The sequence below is a fragment of the Protopterus annectens genome, chromosome 1.part1 (assembly GCF_019279795.1).
Source record: "Protopterus annectens isolate FY-2018-M chromosome 1.part1, PAN1.0, whole genome shotgun sequence".
Lineage (NCBI taxonomy): Eukaryota > Metazoa > Chordata > Ceratodontiformes > Protopteridae > Protopterus > Protopterus annectens.
Genome location: NC_056726.1, coordinates 171684702 through 171709806, shown reverse-complemented (window position 1 = coordinate 171709806; position 25105 = coordinate 171684702). Strand labels below are relative to the sequence as shown.

At 43.0% G+C, this 25105-nt stretch overlaps 1 protein-coding gene across 2 annotated transcripts in view; it reads left to right on the top strand.

Moving 5' to 3' along the window:
• The window catches only part of PLBD1 (phospholipase B domain containing 1), a 1215938-nt gene that overhangs the window by 955238 nt on the left and 235595 nt on the right, over positions 1-25105 (top strand). For both annotated transcript variants that reach the window (XM_044073961.1, XM_044073969.1), the window contains exon 6: positions 13941-14085. In XM_044073961.1, coding sequence (XP_043929896.1) covers positions 13941-14085 — 145 coding nt within the window. The remainder of the gene's footprint in view (positions 1-13940; positions 14086-25105) is intronic.

Here is a 25105-nt window from a genome sequence, read left to right as displayed (position 1 = left end):
GCTTTTTCAGCCCCTGATTTCCGCTACATCAGATTCGCAGGCCTCTACTGAGACCCATGCCATGAGATGCTTCTTCAACTGTGGAACTTGTGGATGTCTCTACCTTGGATGGGTCCGGAGCCGCTGTGCAGGCACCGGCTTCTGAGGGTGTATTCAGGCCTACTGACTTGCATATTAAACCGATGCCATCTTCCTCTTCAAGGCCTAAAACCCGATCCATGCCTAGAAAACCGACACCCAGACCACATGGTCAGGCCCCTATGCCTAAAAAACACATTATTAGAATAGCTGAAGACCTTATTACTCTAATCAGAGGAAGCCACCTTTCCCCCCTCTAAGAGACCTAGGACTGATTTTCCTTCTGATTCTTCTGATCAGGACTCTGAAATTTCTGTTTCCTCTGATGACCAGGATTTACCCTTATCTACCTATGAGGATTCTGATGCAGAGAACTCCATTCCCTCTGCTTCCCCTCCGGAGGATTTCTCTTTTGGTGAAATCTTGCATACTCTTAGGGAGCATTTTCGCTGGGAAAGCCAGGATTACTCTGACTCCAAAAAGAGGCTTAGGGATTTCTTACTCCTGCCCCAACACAGGCCTTTAGCTATCCCTCCTGTACTGGACATTGTTGATGATGCCTTCTCGGAATCAAGCCTGGCCCCTGACTCTTAACTGCCTGCTCCCAGAAAACCTGATAGGTATTACAAGGTTCCTGACTCTCACAAGTTCCTCTTTAAAAGTTCTTCTGTGGATCCTGAGACCATTTCACAGGGACCCAAGGGCATTAAGGCTACTACTGCCAAAAATCCTACCCCTCTGATAGAGATTCCAGAGTGCTGGATAGATGGGGTAAGAAGGTATATACTTCAGCAACCTTGGCTATTAGGGCCTTAAACTGACAGTTTTATATGTTAAAGTATCAGCAGCATATTATTGGATTGCTTAAACAGAAAATGTTGTTGATTCCTGACTGTGCTGAAAATAAAGATTTACAGGATTTAATGCATTCTGCTGAACAAGTTGGAAAACATACTTTGCAATGTGGTTTTGATTCATTAGAGGCATTTTGCAGGGCTGCTGTCACTGGGTCTGTACTTAGAAGGCATGCTTGGCTTAAGGAGCAGCCTTTGCCAGATCACGTTAAAGCTAAATTGCTGGATGCTCCCTTAAACCAAGACCGCCTTTTTGGCAACAAAGCAGAAGAAGTACTTAAAAAGATAGAGGAAAAAGCTAAATCTATGCAAACTGTTAAAGATTTCCTGCAAGTACAGCCTCCCAGATTTAGTAGGCATTTGCCCTCTAAGAATTGATCCTTTCCTGCCTCTTCCAGGCCTTCTCAGTCCAAACTCAGAACCAGCAGAACACCCAGGCATGGTACTCACAGGACTGTGGGAGGCTCCCACTTCCAAAGCAGGGAGTAGTAAGACTCCCCCCCTATGGTAAACTGTTTCAATGACTTAACTTTAAAATCTTCCAAGCCCTGCACAACTGACTGTTCCTTTATGGGAAAAGATTGCCCTGTAGGCAAAAAATTGGAAACTCATTACCCAGGACAAATGGGTTTTAAATATAGTTTCCCAAGGATACAGATTCCACTTCCACTTCTTACCAACCCCAAATGGTTGGCCAGATCTACCCCAAATCAGTGGGCAGAGGCTCAAAAGCAAGTTCTCTCTCTTGTAAGCATCAGGGCTATTCAGCCTGTCCCAGAAGAAGAATGGGGACAAGATTTCTACTCAAAACTTTTTCTGGTACCCAGAAAAGACAATTCCTGGAGTCCTATCCTGGACCTGTCTATCCTAAACACATTTTTGGTGATCCCAAAATTGAAGATGCTACCTCTTCATCAGCTGCTTCCTTTGCTAGGCAAAGATGCCTGGTTGACAACACAGGATTTAAAGGAAGCCTACCTGCACATCCCAATAAGGGAATCTTGCAGAAGATACCTACGCTTCAAAGCAGGCTAAATGCACTATCAGTTCTCTGCACTGCCCTTTGGCTTATCTACTGCGCCCATGGTATTCACAAAGTACTTAGCTCCAGTCATTGCATTTTGCAGGCAAAGAAATATTCAAATATACCCATACCTGGACGATTGTCTAATTCAGGCAGAAAGCCAGGACATACTGTTAAATCATCTGGCATTTGTAAAGAAATTGCTAACTTATCTGGGGTACACCATAAGCGAAAAGAAATCACATCTTGTACCCTGCCAACAAATTGTATTCCTGGGAGCAAGCTTGAATACAACTTCCCAGATGGCCTACCTCACGCCAGAGAAACAAGTTCATTTGACAGACTACTTTAAACTATTGGCCACAAAGACCCAACTATCTGCAAGTAAAATACTGCAAGCCCTGGAGTTCATGGCCTCCTGCATGGCCTCCTGCATTCTACTAATTCCATATGCAAGACTGCATATGAGGAAACTACAATAGTATCTAAAAAGCCTATGGTGTCAACATTCTCAGGATCTAGAATCAATGATTCCTATCATACCTTGTCTACAGAGAGAGTTCCTTTGGTGGGCAGAGGCCTGCCACCAAAACAAGGGACTGCCATTCACTCTACCCCCTGCCGCCCAAACCCTAAAAACAGACGCATCAGACTATGCATGGGGGGACTCACTTGGCAGGGAAGTGCATTCAGGGCAAATGGAACCCAAGTCAATGCACCTGCAAATCAATCAAAAAGAAATGTTAGTTGTACAGAATGCTCTGACAGCCTTCAAGGACCACATTCTTCCAGGACATTTATTGGTAAAGATGGACACCACTGTTATGTTGTACATAAACAAGCAGGGGGGAACCCACTCATACTCTCTCTGCAGACTAGCCATGGCTCTGTGGAACACAGCCTTGAGCTACCAAGTGCACCTACAGGCTCAATCCCTGCCAGGAAAGCTAAATACACTGGCAAATGAACTAAGCAGAAATGTCATGGACCCACATGAGCGGAAACTGGAACCAAAGATATTCAACATGTTGAGAAACAAATGGGGGAGCCCAGAGATAGACCCGTTTGCCTCCCCCCAGAACTACCATTTGGACAAATTCTGCACAAGGACTCCCAACAAACAAGCTTGGAAAGTGGATGCCCTGTCCTTCACCCCTCTGCCTCTCCTCTCCAAGGTACTACTAAAGATCAAACAGGCCAAACCAAGGACAATACTGATTGTACCAGACTGGCCATGCCAACACTGGTACCCCCTCTTGCGCAGCGTGTCACTGCTGGCACCATGGCACCTGCCTCAGACCCCTACCCTGCTGTCCCAGCAGGAGGGCTAGATTCTGCACCCACAGCTTCAAACCCTGAACCTGGAAGCCTGGCAAATTACCTGATCGCTCCATTACCGTCCCTCAGTAAGCAAGTGATGGATGTCATTCTGGAGGCAAGGAGGCCTAGTACTAGAAAATCCTATGCTGAAAAATAGAAAATATTCTGTTCCTGGAGCCAAACTCAGGGGATGGGCACAGCAGCACCCAATTTAACTCAGATTCTTCAATACTTAACTGAGATACTTCACAAGGGCCTTTCCTTTTCCTCCATCAAAATTCATGCCTCAGCCATTTCAGCTTATTACAATACAGAACCACCCCTCTTCTCTCATCCATTGCTGAAGCAGTTCCTCAGAGGGGCCAAAAACTTAAGACCACCCAGGTGAGCCCCTACTCCAGCTTGGGACCTTAACTTTGTATTGGAAAAGCTCACTCTGCCTCCTTTTGAGCCAGCTGCAAATGCAGAGTTGAAATTCCTTTCTTGGAAAACAGCCTTTCTTTTAGCCATCACTTCAGCAAGAAGGGTGTCTGAATTACAGACCCTCATAGCAGTGGAGCCTTTCATCATCTTTCATGTGGACAGGGTGTCCCTCAGGACCAATCCCTCCTTCATGCCCAAGGTATTTATCCAGTGTGGCGCTTAATCAGTCCATTAATTTGCCAACCTTCTTTTCTAATCCACAGAACAAAGGGGAACGGATACTGCACTCCTTGGACATGCACAGACAACTTAGATTTTACTTGGACAGGACTAAACCTCTCAGGAAATCTGAACAGCTGCTGGTTGCATTTGCTGCAGGGGCAGAGGGGAAGGCCATTTCAAAACAAAGAATTTCTAAGTGGATAGGCCATTGCATTAATTTTTGCTATAAGCACCATGGAAAACCTACCCCACAGGGGATAAGACCACATTCAACCAGGGCTGCATCTACCTCTACAGTCTGTCTCAGAGGTGTCCCTACCAGGGGCATCCTAGAAGCTGCTACCTGGAGTTCTATACATACCTTCACCAAGAATTACCACTTGCCAATTTTTTCTAAATCCAGAGCTGGCTTTGCCACTGCAGTCTTGCAGGGCCTTATAGCTGATCCTAATGCTATCTAATTTCCTCCTCCCATCCTTAGCTTTGGGAATCTATCCAAATGTGATGACTGCAACAGTGAAACATGAAGAACATAGTACAGTTGTGTACACATACCATAAATGTAGATGTTCGAGTGTATTCACTGTTGCAGTCCTGGTTACCCACCCTCCAGCCCCCTGACTTCTATTAGCTATACCTCTATTCTTGTTTACTATGCTTAAAGCTTTCTGGTGTATTTGCTTTTTTGTTGGAGGTGTAACCTTGTATATAATTGCTTCCCATTATGGGGGCACCTCACATCTGGGGCAAGAAACACTGATGTAATAGCGTTGGATGCATGCTTTATACCCCTGACTACCTGATGTCATGGAACATGAGACAGCAACCAATACAGGACCCAAGACTTTGATAATCAGGCAGACTGAGGGCTACAGCAAGCAGATAACCCAAATATGATGATTGCAACAGTGAATACACTTGAACATCTACATTTATGGTAAGTGTACACAACTGTACTTTTCACTTAGAGTGGACAGTCTTCTTTTCTAGTCAGTGGGGTCTTTCATTATTTAAAATATCAGAGAAACCAACAGGATTTAAAAGATACACTTCTTGTGGGCATAAAATTTCCAATTCAGATGCCCACAAGAAGTGCGTCTGCTGCTTGGGGCCAGAATATTTGAAGTTCCAGTGTAAGATATGCACCTCCTTGAATCCTTGAGCCCTTTTAGACAGGTGCTATAAACTATTCCTTAAAGGTTTAAACCCTGCTTCTCCTTGCTCCTCTGGGGCTCAAATCCCCTCCAAAGCTCATGCCTCCAAAGAATCTAAGAAGCAAGTTCTCTCTGTGTCTCCAAGGGCTTTGTTGGAGCCTCCTGAGTAGCTTCAGAGAACTTTGGATCTGACTTCTACGAATCCAAACAGTATTACACCTGCTTGGATCCACAGACCTCTTTAGATACGATGGAGGTTATCACTACAACTGGTTTCCCTCTTCCACTGACTTCAGTGTCAGATTCCCAACCCTCGGATCCAACAGTTAGGAACTGATCTCCAAATTTTCCACTGAAACCTGTCTCACCTGCCTTGCCTCCCAAATTGTTTCAAACATCGACCAAACCTTCCAGACCTGCTTCTTCAGCTTCTTCCAGATCCTCTAGGAGCTTGACAGAGACCAATATGGACAGGTTGATACAGAAATTCCTTAGGGTTGCGATTCAGATGGGGGTATTGCCAGCTACATTTCCTCTTGGATCCGTAAGTGCACCCTCCCAGCCTTTACAGTCTTCTTTTTCTATCCAACCAGTGGTTTCAGAGACCCAGGATCTAAAATACCCGAGAGAGTCAGCATTGGATCCAAGGAAGCCTCCTCCCTCTACTCCAATGGATTCCCTGACCAGCCCTGCTCCAGTGCCAGTGGATCAGAGCGGGTCTTGGATCCAAGAGGCTGGTGCCAGGTCCAGGAGGTTGGGTTCAGGTCCAACATTGTCAAATCTGTCTCTTCCTCTCGATGCCTCAACTCTTGACAGCTCAGGTCCAATTCTTTCTGGGGGACTTGGATCTGGGGTGGGCCCTGACCTTTCATCCTAAGCTGCCTCAGCCCCAGAGAGGCTGGGAGGGATTTCCCTGGGCCTGTCAGCCTTCCAGGTAGTAGAAAGGGCCTTTTCTTTGCATAGAGATCCCTCCTCTAGCATCTTGGATCCTACTACTCAACTCACATTGGGTCCAAGCACTGAGCCCATCATCCCTGCTCTTTTATGTCAGCCTATCCTGGGAAGCCTCCACACTCATTCCCCAGAGGGATTTCCCCATTCTTCCAATACCTCCCCTGACCACCCCATGGAGGATGTACCATGGAATGAGCTATGCAAAAAGAGGCACATTGGTGCCCAGATGGAGTCTCTCACTGAGGACACTGACTTAGATGAAGGAGAAGGTTCCTCTCGATCACCACCTGATGACATCTCCGTTGGAGACATCCTGGAAATCCTTAAGCAGAAGGGTGGCTGGACTTCCCAACCTCCTTCTTCTGAGGAGTCAGTGTTTTTGGAGTCTTTTGGGGTAGGCCTATCTATGTCTTGGGTGACCCCCCCCCCCCCCAGCAGCTGAACTTATTGACTTAGTTTCTCACCGGGCATGGAAGGAACCGGACACTGTCGCGCCCTCCCCAAATGCCTGGATAAATTTCTAGTCCCCTCATCAGATAGAAGCCATTGGAGTAAGGGTGTCCCGGTTGATGCCATAGCTGTGGAGGCAGCCACTAAAAAGGAGTTAGCTGTGCAGAGCTCCTCAGTCCATCCACTGAACAGGGAGTGGAGAGCGATGGACAGATTATAAAAGCACATCTATGCCTCAACCACATTTGCACTGTGGTCATGAAATTACCTGGCACATTTCACCTGCTTGCAGAGAGATTTGCTCAAGGAGCTTTCAAACCCTCGCACTGAGACCATGTTGGTGGACGATCTCAATAGGGTCTCTCCTCAACTGGCTACTCTGTCATCTATTGCTAATTCATCAATGAGGTTGATCTCCCATACAGTGGAGGGTACCTCATGAGCCAGTTCAGGCATAGCCGTAAGGAGACCTGCCTGGTTGAGGCTATGCAACTTTGCGGAACCCATCAAGGTGTCTTTTGTTAATGCCCCCTTTGATAGCTCCTCTTTGTTTGGGCCATTAGTGAAAGATGCACTTACCCACAGTGAGCAGGAAGGAAAGACCCTGTCTGCCATGGGAATCAAGTTTTTTACCCTTCAACAGATGTTTTCTAGAAACCAGCGAGATGAGAAGAAAACATGGTACTGGAAATCTCAAGTGCCTTTTCAAGACACGCACAGGGACACTTCCTCCAGAGGCAGAGGAGGAGGTATCAATGGTAAAAGTCACCCCAGAGGCAGAGGGGGTCCACAGAACTAGGACTTCAGAGACTCCTTCTCTGACAGGCCCTATCAGTGCTCCTGAGATGCTGCTGAACTGTCCATCTCTGGATGCAGTCAGGAGTCATGTTTCCCTGCACCTAGATGCCTGGACAAATCTTACAAACAACATATGGGTGCTAAGCATAATATCCAGAGGTTACTACATTCCCTTTTCCCTTCCACCTATTGTGCCAAAGAGGAAACTCCCTGACATTTCAAACAGTCAGAGGGAGTGTGCAGCTCAAGAAGTTCAAAAGCTGCTACAAGAAAGAGTCATCCAGGAGGTCCCAACCGAACAAATAGGATTCAGAACTTACTCCACTTCTTTCTGGTACCAAAGAATACAGGAGACCTAAGACCAATTTTGGATTTAAACTGTCTGAGTCAGTATGCAAAGAAGTCAAAGTTGTGGATGGTTATGGTTCAGTCCATCCTGTCTCTTCTGCATAAGGATGATTAGATGTGCTCTGTGGATCTCCAGGATGCATACTATCCATCAAAATAGACAGGTGCTCCAGGAGATGCCTAATGAATAAGGCATTGGCCTCCTAAGCCAGGGATTGTGGGTTTGAGCCCTATCTGGGGTGACATAATTTTGATACAAGTCGAACTTTTAGAGGGAGGTTGGCATAATGATTAAGATATTTGCCTTACAGATAAAAGGTGCAGGGTTTGATTCTCACATGGGTTAATTGGCTAGGCTTATAATGACTCACAAGGGCAGTTAGCCTAGCACTAACTTGTGAGACACCTTCACTTTTGGCTGGGAGTTTTCCAATTCAGGGCACAGTCCTTTGGACTCACTACAGCCCCCCAGGTGTTCACCAAATGCATGGCAGTTGGGGAGGCTCACCTGAGGCTCAAAGGATTTCAAGTGTTTCCCTATTTTGATGATTGGCTCCTTACCACCCCAACCAGGCATCAACTTCTATAAGCCAGGGATTTCTTGTTTCAGATCTCCAACTCCCTAGGCATTATGATAAATCTTGCCAAATCCAACCTGACTCCTGTACAGTCTGTAGAGTTTATAGGCACCTAACTGGATACTATGACTCTAGTGGCTTCATTACCTCTTCGCCCTATCACATTTCTGAGAACTCAAGTGTGGGACTTACTGTCTTGTCCATCACCTCCAACTAAACTAGTGTTACAAGCTCTTGGATCAGTGTTAGCTGCCATAATTCTGGTCACTTTAGCAAGATTCTTCATGAGTGTTCTTCAGTGGACCTTGGTGGTAGAGTGGTCTATTCTTTACTAGCCTCTATCTCTTCCCAAAAACTGGCTCCAACTTGCAAATGTCATATCCAATGGTGGATACAGTCAGACAACCTGTTTTTGGGCAGACTGCTCTCTCTTCCTCCCCCTATAGCCACAGTGACCACAGACACTTCCCAACTGGGGTGGGAGGGGCATTTCAAGGGAAAGATAGTTCAAGGCATGTAGTCCTCCTCAGAGACCAAGCTGCATATCAGTGTCCTAGAGCTGAGTGCAGTTCTCCTAATGTTGCAAGCCTTTCAGGATGTTCTCCCCCTAGGGACTGTTGCAGTACACATGGACAACACATGTCTGTAGTCTAGTTCATCAACAAAAAAAAAAGGAACCAATTCCTACCCATTGTGCAGAGAGGCCATGAGGGTCTGGGAATGGGTGAGCTCTTCAGACTACTTTCTAATTGCAGCACACATACTGGGGAAAACCAGCACGCTGACAGACTGACTCAGCAAGTCCATTCTGATTCCTCATGAGTGGCCCCTCATTCTTCAGTAGTAAACATGATTTTCAGCCATTGGGGCCAGCCCTGCTGCAATCTGTTTGCCTCTCTTCTCATCAACAAGTGCAGCAGAAAGTTTGCTCTGATCCCCTCTGGGGAAGTCACAATGGGATGCGCTGGTTCACAATTGGCCCTCGGGTCTCCTCTATGCATACCACCCTCTACCACTGATCCCAACATTTGTACAGAAAGCAAGCAGGCTGAAGAGCTCAGTCATCCTCATTGCCCCCTTCTGGCCTTGACAAGCATGGTCCCCCTTTCTCTGGTCTCACCTGAAATATCCTTCATAGATGCTGGAGCCCAATCAGGATCTCCTATCTCACCCGTCACAAATCCAACATCCCAATCTCCACACCCTCAAGTTTATCCCATGGTTTCGCCACTTCCAGTGATAATAAGATGATCCATGTTCGCATCCCCAGATTGGGACATTATCTTATACTCCCAGATGGCCTCCACGAAGAAGGTTTACAAAAGCAAATGAAAACGATTCTGTATATGGGCTTCTAAAACGAATATTGACCCTTTTTCAGCTCCTACTTCAGCCATTCTTCTTTTTCTCACTACTCTTTTAAGAGAAGGAGCTAGCTTTTCTACTATTACACTTCACTTAGCAGCCATATCCAACTTCCATGCCAGTAACGATTCCATTTCTCTGTCAACTTCCAGACTATGTAAAGCTTTCATGAAGGGAATTTTCCTTCTTATATCTCCAATAAAAGATCCTTCTCCTCCTTGGGACCTTACCTTAGTCCTCCAGGGATTGACCCAGAAACCCTTTGAACCAGCAAACAGTTTCAATATGAAATTTCTGTCATTGAAAACAATCATTTTGGTAGCTATCACCTCAGCAAAAAGAATTTCTGAATTCCAGATCTTATTAACTAGGCCTCCTTACATTATCTTTCATAAAGACAGGGTACCTCTGTAAACCAATCCTTCCTTTATGCCTAAAGTAGTTATGGAGACTAACATTAATCAGTCCATTCAACTTCCAGTTTTCTTTCCAAACTTTACTAATAAGGGTGAATACATGTTACATCTTCTTGATGTTCAAAGACAACTGCGTTTTTTATCTTCACAGAACAAAGCAGTACAGGATGTCTGATCAACTGTTTGTATCTTTTTCTCCTAACCGCTTGGGTCAAGCAGTTTCCAAAGTTACTCTGGCCAAATGGATTATTGACTGTATTTTTATGATTTATTCTCAAAAAGGTTTGGAGATGCCTCGTCTTCCTAGGTCCCACTCCACCAGATCCATGGTTACTTCATCTGCCTTTTTCTTCTAGAATTTCTATTGATGATATTTGCACTGCAGTCACTTGGTCAAAGACTCATACCTTTTCTACACATTACAAATTGGACTTTGTCTCCAGAAGTAGAGCTTCCTTTGGTTCGACAGTCCTCCTGCATATCCTTCCTTGAGGGCCTCCAAAGAGTTATGTAGCTGGGGACTGTGAGGAAGAATGAAAAGGACAACATCAGATTTAGAAGTTATGTCCTTACCATAACTTGGCATCTGTGTTGTCAATTTTCATTCTTCCTCACCTTCACTCCCAGCCATCCCTCGACCTTGTCTCTCCTAGAATGATCTTTGGATGATAATGGGACCCTCAGGTTCTAAGTTTGAGCCTAAATCTTTTCTTATGTCTGTCCTGTCTCTATATCACAGTGGGCAGTAAGGCAACAATCCCAATCTGAGGTGTTGGGGATGGAGTAGAGCATTATGTGTAGATGAAGGAGCTCAAGATTTGGTTCCAAGTCTTGGAAATGTGACCCATAATCCATCAGTGAAAAAGAATGAAAATGGACAACACAGATGCTAAGTTATGATAAGTACATAGCTTCCAATTTAATCTATCTGGGACAGTACAGGGTGACTTCAAATACCCCTCCATTAACTAGGAAAACTACTCATGTACCAATACACTTGCCCAACGTTTCCTGGAATTCATTAATTCTAATGCCCTGGACCAGCTCGTTCTTGCCCCCACTAGAGGTAGCAACATCCATGACCTGGTCATTTCTAACATGGGCGACTGTTGCTCTACACCAATGGTTAGATCCGACCACAAACTAATCACCTTGGAAATTCACATCCCTTCCACCCCCCACCCCCTGCAAAGGTAACCACCATGAAAAACTTCTCCAAAGCTAATTTTGGGCTCCTAAAAACAAAAGTGGCTAACTTCACGGCACCCATGCAAATAGAGAATAGTTGCATGACTGCCGAATCATACACCAATGCACTGTACGAATACATACACAAATGCATGGATCTCGCCATACCCAATAGAACCAAGACACTCTCGTCCAAAAACAGGAAGTTAATCTGGTGGTCCCCTCCATAAACAAACTCTACAACAGAAGGAGGAAACTGATGCGGAATTCCCAAGACTGGAAAAACTCCCTTATCAGCCTAAACAAAAAGTTGAGATCCCTCATCAAATCCTCTAATGCTAGCTATGAAAATAGAATTGCAGCAGATAGTAAAGACAACCGCAAGGCCTTCTATAGTTATGTAAAGAATCTCCACGGCAGTACCCATATTTGTTCTGAGCTACTGCACAATGGTCCCTCCTATAAAGAGCCAACAGATATTGCCAATATACTGGTCGAAAGATTCAGTGCCAACTTCACCCCTCTTTCACCCCACAATGGACCAATCACAAAACCAGTAGATTGTCAGGCACCCAGTATTACTGCTGCACAGGTTAAGACAGCACTGTCCAAGGCCAAGAATACAGCTTCTATGGGACATGACAATATCCCTGGCTGTGTTCTACATGAACTACAGAGTGAACTGGCACCTCACCTGTGTGCCCTGTTCATTCACAGCCTCACCTCAGGCTTTATTCCTACCAAATAGCACACTGCTACAGTTATCCCTCTCCACAATGGAGGAGCGACTACAGACCCTGGGAACTATCGCCCCATTAGCCTGACGAGATGGATATGCAAAGCTATGGACCGCATCATCATGGACCTAATAAACAAGGATGTAGAGAATCTCCAAACTCTGGATATCACACAGTTTGGTTTTGTGAAGGGTAGATCATGCCTGCTCAACTTGGTCAACTTCTTTGAATCAGTCAACAGAGGTGTGGATGAAGGCAAGGTGGTTCATACAGCCTACCTTGATCTGGCCAAGGCCTTTGATACCATTCCCCACTCAGGAATCATAGAAAAAGTCACTAAGCTAGGAATCAACCCCTATATCACTAGGTGGGTTGGAAACTGGCTCACAGATGGAACCCACTGTGTGAAAGCAGCTGACTCCAAGTCAGACTGGAGACCATTCCCGAGTGGAATCCCACAGGGTTCAGTCCTGGGTCCTCTCCTGTTTGGTATCTACTTCTCTGAAGTCAAGGCCAACACGAAGGGACTCTGGCTGACAAAGTTTGCAGGCGATTGCTAGTTGGGAGCTATTATTAACTCCCCAAGTGATGTTGACATCCTACAGAAAGGCCTCACTGAGACCAACAACTGGTGTCAGAACCATGGCCTTAAGCTCAATGCCAAAAAATGTGTCATCATCTTCCTTGGGGAAAACCCGGTTCCCTTGAATTATCACATCAATGGTAGTCCACTGAACACAGAAGGTGTTATAAGAGATCTGGGAACACAGGTTGACAGCAACCTCTCTTTTGACCACCACATTGCCACTGTGGTCAGAAAGTCCTTATTTGTGGCACATCACATTACTAAGGGTTTTGCATCCAGGAAGAAAGAGGTCATTGTCTCCCTCTACTCTTCCATCATTAGGCCAATCATCAAGTACAATGCGCCATTTGACATGTACCTCATTAGACACCTGCAACAACTGGAGATGCCACAAAAGTACCTCACAAAGAGGATCCTAGGCCTTAAAAACTTGTCCTATATGGACAGACTCAAAGAAACTCCAGCTGTTCTCTGTCTCATGTTGTTGTTGTTGTTGTTGTTGTTGTTTGTCTTTCAGCTTTTCCCGGTTAGGGGTCGCCACAGCGGAACTCCGGTCCACTAATGATTGGCAGTAGCTTTTCACTAACGCAGAGGTGCCAGCTCGACGTTCAACCTTCACCGAAGGCATGCCCATTTACACGTCTTTCAAACACCTACCCAATCAAGGGGAGGACATGCAGACTCCACACAGAAGGCACTCCCCGCACTCCAGCCAAGAATAGAATGAGAGAACCTCTTGCTGTGAGGCAACAACGCTACTGCTGCACCACCGCGGAAGGTACCAACTATTCTCTGTCTCATATCACCTGCTTAGAGGCAATCTCTACTTGACTTACAGAGCCATGTCTGACCCAGCTCTGTTAGAAGTGCTACATCTAAAGAAATCCCAATCCCTCCACACAACATGCTTCAGAGACCTCAACCTCATTACCACAATCAACAGAACGTGCTGGAGGGACAGGTTCATAACCCAGAGAATGCCCATGCTCTGGAATAGACTTCCCATACAGGTCAAGCAGAGCACTTCACTGGCCCTCTTCAAGAGAAATCTTGATGAGTGGATGGGAAATAGAAAATTCACCCTGGGGATCACTCCAGTGGCTCTACTTGACAGAGACACTGGGAACTAAGGTCGGGTGGCATGATGCTAGGGTAATCCTATGGGCTAGGGTTGTAAAGGCTCCAGGGCAATTAGCCTAGTACACACCTATGAACCTATGAACCTGTATCATTAAAGGTTAGGAGTAAAATAGCCTACTGAATTTCAGTATTTGTTCTGCAGTGTCATCACATTAGTGGCAAAGTTGCCCCCAAAATTTCAGTGCTTGTAAGTTTAATGTTATTCTTTGTGAAATTGAATTTTATTATACATTATTATTTTTCAGAGCTTTTTTTGCAACCGAATGCAACATAATGACACAGTTTTTATTTTGTCACGAATGAAGGTGCTTCCTGGATATGAAAATATCTTCATGGCCCATTCCAGCTGGTTTACTTATGCATCAACACTGAGGATCTATAAGCACTGGAATTTCAACATCAGTGACCCATTTACAGCTACTTCCAAAATTTCTTTCAGCAGCTACCCAGGTTGGTGAAAAATCTTTAGTCTGATGCATATTTAATAGTATCAGCAGTGTTCAGAATGCTTTACAACAGAATAACTGCAAAATATATGTTATAGTTTTCCTGGGAGCACAGAAACGGCTACAGGTCTTATGGTTTCAGTAGGATTTTTTACATTTTAATGAGATACAGAAATAGGACAAATGTTAATTGATATCATCCAATAGGTTCATGGGTGTATACTAGACTAAAGACTACATGGGCCTTTTTAAGCCTAGCCATGCTTCCCAAATGTATCTGACAATGTAGTAACCATAAGATTTTTCTAAGGGGTATATAAAGACTAGAGCTTGGTAGTCAAGCATTTACAGGCTACCTCTGTCCGTTATGGACATTGGTGCCAGACAAGGATGAATTTCTGGTTCCCCATCCACTGGTCCAAATTATGCCTGAACAGGGCTGGAGAATAACTCTGTTTCACATGGATGGGAAGCCTTTTCCAGATAAGTATCATTCTCTGAGATACATACCTCTCACTCCAACATGATCTGTTTATATTGCAAGCAAGGTTTAATCCCTAGACTGGTTAATTCCGATGCTGTTTGTTTTGTGGATATGCAGAAGGACTGTCAGGGCAGGATCAAATGATGCCTTGTATGCCAGGTATAGATTGCCCTTCAGCATTTTGTAAGAGGCTGAGAACAGGGATAGGGCTTTGAAGAAATCCATGTGGGATATGTTTATTACACTCTGTATCCTTTTTTGCAAGGAACCTCTGTGGACTTGCAGTTGTTGCATGTCCCTGGCTATGTACACACAGAAGGGTATGTTGTACTTGATTGGTTTGATAAGGGACAAAGACAGTAGAAAAATGACTTCCTTGGACCTAGGTGACATGCTGTTGCTTACAAGTTATGCAGTATTGAATAATTTCATTAATACTGTAGACACATGATGATCAAAGTACAAGTTATTGTATAGATGTATCCTGAAATCTCTGACTACTAGATCTGCTTTAATGGTGTGTTATTAATGAGGTAATTTCAAGGGATAGATAACTTCCCAAATAATACTGTTATGCATTTCTTAGCTTTGAGTATTAGACCGTTGCTCTGACTCCAGTTGTTTATCTGAGTCAGTCCTTCTTTGAGGATATTAGTGTCCTAAGGAGATTCTGTGACTGCACGTACTTTGCAGTCATCTGCAAACTTGGTCAGCTAGAGGTCCATAACTTTGGCCTTATCTTCAGAGAAGTAGAAGCCAAAATGGAGCAAATCCCAGCACAGACCCCTGAATGACTCCTCTAGTGACTGGCCTCTTTGTGGAGGTAGACTACTCTATCCTAACTTATGTCATTGTTAATAATTTCCATAATGATTCTTTCCTTGTTTATGCATATGAGACTAGTCAGGCTTATGGGTTTGTAGTTTCTGGGATCCGTAGATGGCCCACCCTTGTACAGGGGAATAACTGTTGCAGTTGTCCATTTATGTGGCATGAATCCTGTCTGGAGGTTACAGTTAAATAGTCCTGATATGTTTTGCTGCATGCTGTTGTAGAGGCATCCAGGATATTACTGAGGCTCATCAACTTGCCTTGAAGAGTCCATCAAGGATCTGCTCCCTAGAGATAGTTGTGGGGAATGTTTGATGGTTTTTGCCAAGGGGTGTCTGAAGGGTAGTAAAATTGAAGCTGAATTTGTCAGCCAGTAGATTTGCTATATGCATTTTGTTGTGTATTGTCGTTGAGGTTGCAGACATATCTAGTATGTTTGAACCCCTAATAGGCTTGTGGACTATCATGTCCAGGGTGTTTGTGATGACAAAGTTCAGGAATCGCTGGCCCTGCACATTTGGGGTTGTGTATGATTCCCAATAATGTCTTAACAGTATCTTTACACTGGATATAATTCATATCGAGCACTGCCATCACTGAAAATCAGCACCACAATTCTGTAGTTAAAAGTTAATGTCATTGCTAAAATAATGTTATATTTGCATGTGCTATTCAGTGTTTTATGTTCAGTAAAATGGTATGATGTTAACATTTTAAATGAGAACTATTGCTGTTTGCAATACTTTCTGATGAGATGCAGAATTTTTAAATTAGATATTTCCTGCACATTCCTGTTTGCAGTGCTGTACTGTAAAAATGTGAAATAGTGCTCAAATCAAGATGTGTTGTACAGCAGTTCAGGGGTTTAACCAGAATTCTTGAACTGAGCACCAAGTTCCAAAATATAGTCTTCTCCAACAATTGTAGTCCATCTACCCCCTCACTTCAGTCCCACCCCCCCCCCCGACATACACACATACACATACACTGGAACCACATGTTTTTAGCTCCTTTTCATGTCCCATATTGGAAAAACACAAGTAGCCTTTGCTGCCTTTATAATCATTGATACAAGGGGCTATAAAGGCCGTGATGGTTTGGTGCTCCCACCTCTTACAGTATGTAGTGCCTTTATAATAAGACAGACTCAAGGTGGTCAAGTACCAAACCACATCCTGTGATTGTTGGCACCACTGCAATACAGCAACAGTCTGCCATCTGACGTCATCTGCTTGCTCTGTAGTGCTAGCCTGATGATATTATATAGAATTTGGCTATGACTTAAAAGAGTTCCATATTCATGCTCATGCCCAGCAGTACTATGTAAGGACATTATGCTTTTAGTCTAGGATTTGCAGTTATTGATCCTTATTTATTCATTGTTGAGAGAGACGACTTTAACTGAATCAGCGCTATTTGTATCATTTTTATTTCGGTAATATATATAGATAGATACATAGTTAGATAGGTAGATAGATACATATACTGATGATTTGATATCCATGTCTTATTTAATGCAAGCTACATCAGTGTGACAACATTTTATAAGATGTGTTATTGCTGACGTGTTTGTGCTGTTGATGCATCACTGTATGTGCTTTCCTAGATACCGTTTATCTAATAAAACTCACTCTTTACTTGCTAATACTTGGCTGCATTTTTTGACACTTCCTGAGTAAATTTCTGAAATACAAGCCATCCACTGACTTTAAGCACAGCCAGCTAAACTACCATGGGAAAAAATAACTAAACAGAAAAGATCCACTGTTATATGGTAAAACTTATTACATGTAAGTTGCCCTTGACAAAGCCAAATTGGGTCAGGTTTGTTGTTTAAAGGTTTTCTATATCATTATTTATCAGGTCTATGATTATTCTTTCGTTAGTCTTACATATAAGACTAGTCAAACTTAAGGGTCTGTAATTTCCAAGATTAGTAGATGGTCCCTCTTTATTCAGAGGGATGATTGTTGTTGTTCCCTACTCTGTTGGGACAAAGACAGTCCAGAGACTGTGGTTAAACAGAGATCCTAATGGATATAATAAGTTCTGATTTAAGCTGTTTATGAGGCAACCTGGTATGTCATCAGGCCACATTGAAGCCTTGTTTACAGCTTTAGAGAGTGCAGTGGCAACATGTTCTTTGGTGATAATTGGCAGTAGAGTGGTGGTGGGTATTTCTGCGAGGAGAACTGGGGGTGATGGGGAGGTGAAATTTGATCTGAATTTGTTAGCCAGCAGATTTGCTTTGTTTTCTAGCTGAGTATAAGTGATGCCATCTGCAACTAATTCCACACATTGTTGGGTGTTGCCTTTAAGATTATGGACATAACTGAAAAATGCTTTATGCTTATCCTTAGCTTTGGAGGCTATTTTACCTCAAAATCTGCTTTCAGAGACTTGACAAGTTCCCTGGTTCACTTGTTTAAACTGATGAGGGACTTTTTGCTCTGTTGTACACATCCCGTCTTATTTCTCGACAGTATTTTTTTTCTTTTGTTGTACAGCCTATTAATACCAGGGGTCCACCAGGGCAGCTTGTTTTTGCAGTTTGACCTGAGTTTATTTTAATCTGGTACTGCCTTTTCTATGCAATTGTTTATATGGTCGTATAGGGTTTTGTGAATGTCTCTGTATACGTTTCTAGATTTTGTGGGAGCTCGGAAACTAGCTATGCCATCCCTTAATAGGGGGTAATTTACTTTAGAGAAGTTCTTAAAGGTTTTGGGGTTAGGTGGGGGGCTTATTTTACCTTTATTTCAAGGGAGACTGCTTTGTTATCTGATCTTACCATTGAGATCACACTAGGAGAGGTGCAGCACTCTCCCATATTTGTGAGTACCAGATCTAGGATATTTGTTCCTCTAATGGGAGTGCAGACTAGCTGCTCCAGAGCATTTGAATTTACAAAGTCAAGAAGCCTTTGGGCCTGTATGATAGTGGTCATGTATGCCTCCCAGTTAATGGAGGGGTAGTTAAAAATCACCCATGAGTAAGGTATTGGGCTGCATGGTGAATGATTCTGTTACCTTTAGGTATGATGTATAAGTTTTCTGTTTCATCGTGGGGGACCTATAGCTAGCAAGAATGCAGTAATGGATTTTTCCCATGTTTAGTTGGAGTAGCTCAAACATGTCATATTGTCTGACCACCATTGAGGTGTGCTTGTCCTTTATGTAGATAGATACACCTCCACCTTTTGCTCTTTCATGTTCAGTGTGTGTTTGAAATTTATGAAAGGCATTCTAACCATGCACTGCCAAAGTGCTTTACATGGCTTTGAACCATGTCTCAGTAACTGCACAGACATCAGCATTCTCCAGGGTGAGGAGAGGTTTCAGGAAGTACAGTTTCTTGTTGAGGTTCCTAACTTTGAGCAGTAACACTCTTAGCCTGCCCTGAGTAGCTTTCGTTATGTTGGAAGATTTGTTTGTTTGGCAGTACCTAAAAAAAAGGCACTGTAGGGGTGGATGATGTTTTGGTCAATATCCAAAAGCCTAGAGGTGATAGGTGAAGACTATCCCTGGCAAAGCAGCATGGCCTGTCAACAATGTCCTCCCAGGCTGACAGGTATTGGACCTGTTTGGAATGACCCCAGCCATTTGTTAAAGTTGATAATTTTTTGATAGTATTGTAGCGTCATCCTTGGAGATGGTAAACACTGTTCAGTGCTCGGCTCATACTTGCTTGTGACACTTATTCTGAGAGCTTAGTCGTGTCTCTCTTGATATAGTCCAAGGAGTTATGTCTCAGGTCATTCATGCCCACATGGACTAAGACAGAGTCATACTGGTACTTAGAGGTAAGTGACCTGAGTATCCTATGAATATTGGGTTGTGGAGCATTTCACCTTATGAGTTTGGTAGTTGAGGCACAATGAGATGTAGCTTTATGTGTTGTGATGGCAATTGTCTTGTTTGTGTACATGAAGAGTTTCTGAGGACTGCGTCTGAGAGGCCTGTAAGGTTTGGATGAGTTACATGTGAGTACCTCCACATATGTGGGTCTATGTGTATGGTCTTTGTGTTGGTGGTGAGTGATGTGTGTGAGTCACTGACAACCTGTTTGTTGCCTTTTGTGTCTGTATGTGAGAATTTAGCCACTAGTGTCATGTGTAACTACATCTCTGACATACTGCATTAGTCTGTTCGAGAATTAAGTGGTTGTCAGTGTACATAAAGCAATTGTTACATTGCCTCAGGATACCCATGTCCACCAAGCTGGATGCAGAGATAGCAGGAAAGTGCCCATCCATTGTTGCAGGTCCTAATGTGGACTTGAAATGAGTAGAGGATGTTTGTAACCACATGAGGGACGGATGCTTACTTGGTGTAATCTGCAGCTAACCTAACCAGCGATCCTGCCCAGTACCAAATTCGATGTTCTCTGAGAGGCAATAGTAATGGGTTCTGTAATAAGCTAGCTAGCACAGTAAACTTTCATAGCAGAATGAAAATAAGCAATGTTTCCAGATGTTTGAATCTGTACAGGGTATTGGCACAGCTCTGTACAAAGGTGCTGAATTTATACCAGCACTGAAAATACAGCAAACTGACTATTGAGCCCTCTGGCCAATAAAACAACTACACTTAGAGTTATTTTATGTGCTTCCCAACTCAGATAGACCATGTAAACACCTACTGCCACTAGATGAATAATCCCATTCCTCCTAATGTAAAAGCAGAAGTGAAATGCTACCACAAACAAACTTAAGATACAGATACAACAGTGTGTTTAAACAGCTTATAAAAATATGATTATTAAAAAAAATAAAAAAAATAAAAAAAATAAAAAAAAATGAATATTAGTATATTTGATAGGTTTTAATATGTTCCAGTACCATAACCTTGAATAAAAGACTGTTTTAGTTTTCTTTGATATTATAATATATAGAATATATATTGGCTTATTTTACTCTATTTTATTTACATATTATTCAGTATATTTTATGATATTTATTCATCTATTTATTCATTTTTATATACATATATATATTTATTATTATATAAAAAAAAAATTTTTAATACTTATTACATACTAAATGTAACTTCCAGAAAGGGTAGAAGAAATGAGATGAGTATACATTGTATATGAGTTATAAGATGTTATATATGAAACAAATGCTATAAATGGAACAAATGTATATATATGCTTTTATATGGTTTCAAAATGTGTTTAAATATAAGCACGGTTTATTGCATTACAAGTATTTCAATGCTTTAGGTTTGTTTTGTATACTGTTTTATGGCTTTAAAAGAGCCCTCTCTGAGAATGGTTTGTTTTAATTTAAATTATCAGCTAATTGATTAATTTAGTCAATTAAATAAGCGCCTTTTGGCTAAGCCTCCCTATAAATATGCTGCTAGTTTTAACATTATACTGTCTGAAGAAGCGTATCGTAGCATACGCGAAAGCGCTCACCGTTTGTCCTTTTTTGTTACGAATAAATTGTTTATGCAACGTGGAGAGTCAGAAGTTTTTTGTTCTACAGTATGATTATTAAATAATAGTACTTCACTTTGTACAAATGAGCGAAGAGCGAGCCACTCAGTTGTGCAGTATTTATAAAGGTAGTAAAAATAAGCTGATTAATAAGCCATTCAGCCAATACTTCAACTGCATCCAGTTATCTCTAGTGTGTTTCCCCAACCTGTACAGACCAGGCATCCACCCACCACCACTAGATGGAAAATCCATTGTTTTCTTGATGTTAAAAACATAGAAATGTGGTTGGCTAAACTGTAAAAATACAGTACTTTATTCAACATCTAGTTAGGTAATGAATTCAGAGTAAGTAAATCAATAGAACAGACAATGAGAAGCAAATTGCATTTTTTTTCAAAATAAGAACAAGGAAAGGCAACTAAATAATTTAAGATATAAACAGCAATGCAGAAAGGGAGGAACTTATAAAGCTCAATTTACAGTAAGGGTGGGCAGTTTAAAATCACCAAGTTTAAAAAGCCAGGGATGGGAGAGTGGGTGGGAAAATTAACTAGCAGAGAGTCACCAACAGTGTTTGCAGTTTTTGCAGGTTTTGAGTCTTATCAGAAAAGACAAAGACCTAGAAATTCTCAGTATATTAAGTATCACTCAAGAGACAAATTTACCAATAAAAAACATATCTAATGTGCAACCTAAGTAATTTAAGTGTGTATCTGTCTCATTGAATAAAAACACCAGGACAAGCAAATGTCCTAAAACAGAAAACAAAACGGAGCCATGTAAAACAGAAAGCAACTCTATTAGTTTAAGCAATTCACAGACAAAAATGTATATATATCTTTACAATATATGGTTTTTCAAGTAGTGATAATTATTTTATAGATTGGCAATCCTTCAGAAGTTGATACAGACTTTCTGTCTGAATAAGCATATACCAAAGGCTGAATGTGAATAAAGATAGATGAATGAATGGGGGTCTGTTATTGTGAATAAGGGTAATGCCCGGAATGTCTGCTTATGTCCACATGATTGTGTGATTGTATTTGCAGACTTTTTATGAATGAATGTTAGGTATCTGATTTTATAAATGTGTGAATGAATGAAAGTGTGTATTGCGGGTATGGTGATGGACAGACACTTTAATGAATTTTTAAAGCAATTGAAGTGAAGTTCAAACATTTCAGCAGTACTAGGAACCGGGCTTTTGAAGGTAGGGTTGTTTAGAGTTTATGTGGCCACAGTGAAATGCTGCACATTCACTGAAATTAACCATTATTGCATCCAGGATTATTAAATTACATGCCACATACTTTAAAAGGCATTTTTTAAGTCTCTGGAGAAAAGAGCAGGATATTTTAGAATACAATTCAGAAACCTTGGGATCCGATGTCAATCTTCATGTCCTGGGAACCGACTCAGCCATTTATTTCAGCTTGCTTTTTCCAATAGGCTCTACCCATAACGCTCCTCTCTAAATTACCGCAGATTTCATTTGCCACTTTGTGTATCAGACACGTGCAGCCTCTCTCGAGTTTGGCAGTTATTTACAGTAAGTTTTTTCTCTGAGTTCTCTAATTTTCCTTCTTATATGTGTATATTTATCTTCCTAAGTACTTTTAGTCTTTCTACCCGCTCCTCTCATTTTTTTCTATGTTCATGAGTAATGTTTTTCTCATTTTCCTCTACCTTTGGGTAGATTTCTCTTACATACTATTGCTGGTATTATTTTTATCTGTTTAGGTATTTCTGGCTACCATACTTGGTACCCTTTTCTTTCCTCTATCTATTAAAAAAAAATCTTTCCCCTGTTCCTGTGTGTGTGTGTGTGTGTGTGTGTGTGTGTGTGTGTGTGTGTGTGTGTGTGTGTGTGTGTGTGTGTGTGTGTGTGTGACTTTTATCAGTGCTAGGCCTACTTTTTCTGGCATGGCTGACAAATCTTCAAAGGGCACCTCTGGCTTTAAGAGGTGCCAGAAGTGTGACAGGAAGATACCCAATTCAGATGAGCATGTCTGCTGTGTGTATTGTTTAGGTGTTGTCCACCTGCAACAAGCCAGAAAAAAAGCTGATTTTGAAAGGTTTGTTGAAAGGGGACTTCTAAAAGGCCATATCTGGTCCAAAGACTGAAGTCAGCTTGTCATCTTCCTCTTCCTCCTCTTCTAAACCTAAGAAATGCTCCCATTTGGTACTGAGAAGTTCCTCGGAACCGCCTGAAAAGTTATCCAAACAGCCTATGGTGTTGACAGTTTCCTTGGCACCAACAGGCAAGACTGACTTGGCACCTATCACTGCTTCAGATAAGACAACTACAGCCTCGGTACCAGAAGTTTTTTTGGTTACATTGATATCAGTACCAAAAACAAAGTATTCTCCTTCAGTCAATCCATTTGCGGACCAAACACCTAGCCCATTCATGGGACTGAGACTGCCTAGGTCTCCTTAGGCATCGCCTGTTCAATCTACTAAGAGCCTATTGGAATCAGACATCATGAGGATGGTGGACCAGCTCTTGACAGTGAGGGGATTACCTTCATCTTTGGCTCCCAACCAACTTGGCACTGGAACCTGTCCTTCTTTGACACTGTCTCATCTTCTTCCTCCAACTTCATTTGAGTCTTTGAAGATCCTGGCACCAACCTACCTGGCTCTGACTGTCTTGGTTCTGATAAGAGCCTCTTCTCCAGAACCAAGAATTTCATTGAGCTCCTTTGGTTTATCAGAACCAGAGGTCTCCTGGGGTTGAGACTTCATCTCCGGTTCCGAGGGGCAGGGTTCAACTTCCTTTTTTTCAGAAAACGTCCATGCCCCTCGGTGCTTTGTTTTTCATTTGCTCAACCCAAGCTTCTGCTTTGGAGGCTGCTTCCTAGGAGTGGGGTGGGACCACAGTTCCAAAGGAGTTTATTTTGATTCTGGGCTCCCATGAAGAAGGCCTTGTCTATTGTGGACTCCCAGTCCTTACCATCCCTATTGGGCCAAACTTCTGCATCCCCTCAACCAGAGCTACTGTCAGCCTCATCCCTGGGACAGAGGGCACAAAAGCCTCATGAATTCCCACCTTGGTTGTTTTCTCTTCGGATACTTCCCCGGAGCATCCCCCTGAGGAAGTACCTGTGAAGAAAAAGTGCAAGATGAAGCACTTAGACTCCCTGGAGGAGGCCTTCACTGAGGATACCAGTTTTGATGAGGGAGAAGGTTCCCATAGGTCACCCCCTGATGATGTTTCCTTCAGGGACATCCTGAAAATCCTGAAACAGAGGGGTGGCTAGTCTTCCCTGCAGCCTTTCTTGGAGTAGTCTGTATACCTGGAGGCTTTTCTTGCCCAACCTTCTACCTCTTGGATCTCTCCACCTGCTGATGAGCTCATTAAATTGATTGTGCAGCAGGCCTGGAAGATGCCTGACTCCATCGAGCTGATCCCCAAGAGGCCTGACTGGATCCTTTCTACCCCTAAGGAAGAGCAACATTGAGTTAAGGGTAGCCCCATAGATGCCATGGTGATAGCGGTAGCCACTAAGAAAGAACTTGCGGAGGAAAGTCCTACTATCTATCCTCCTAACAAGGAGTCCAGGACTATGGATAGGTTGGGAAGTGCATTTATGCTTCATCAACCTTCGCTCTCAGGTCATTGAACTACATGGCGCACTTTACCAGGCTACAGAGAAATCTGATCAAAGAGCTGTCAGATACTCTCACAGAAGCAGTAGCTGAAGAGGTACAAGACAGAGTTATTGCTCAGCTTGCCACCCTCGAAGCAATTTCGTACTCGTCCATGAGGCTAATTGCCCACACAGCTGAAGGGGATGACAAGATCAGTGGGTTCAGGCGTAGCCATTAGGAGACATGCCTGGATGCACTTGTGTGATATTGCAGAGCCATTCAAATCTTTATTCGTCAATGCTCTGTTTGATGGAACATCTCTTTTTGGACCCAAAGTAAAAGACACACTGGCCAGATGTGAGAAAGATGGAAAGACTATTTCAGCCATGGGTGTATGCTTCTCCACTCCTCAACAGCCCTACTCTAGGAACCAGAGAACTGGGAGGCTATAGTTTAAAAAGACCAAGGGCCTTTCCAGGACTCACATGGCAAAGACGTTCCCTGGGGCAGAGGGGGAAGTAACAATGGAAGATGCCATCCTAGAGGCAGAGGTGGCCAGCAGAACCAGGGGTCCAGAGATTTTCTCTGGTAACTCCTACCAGCACTCCTGAATGGAGGTCTGATTGCCTTCCTCTAGAGGCACTTGGGGTACAATTATCTCTTCACCAGT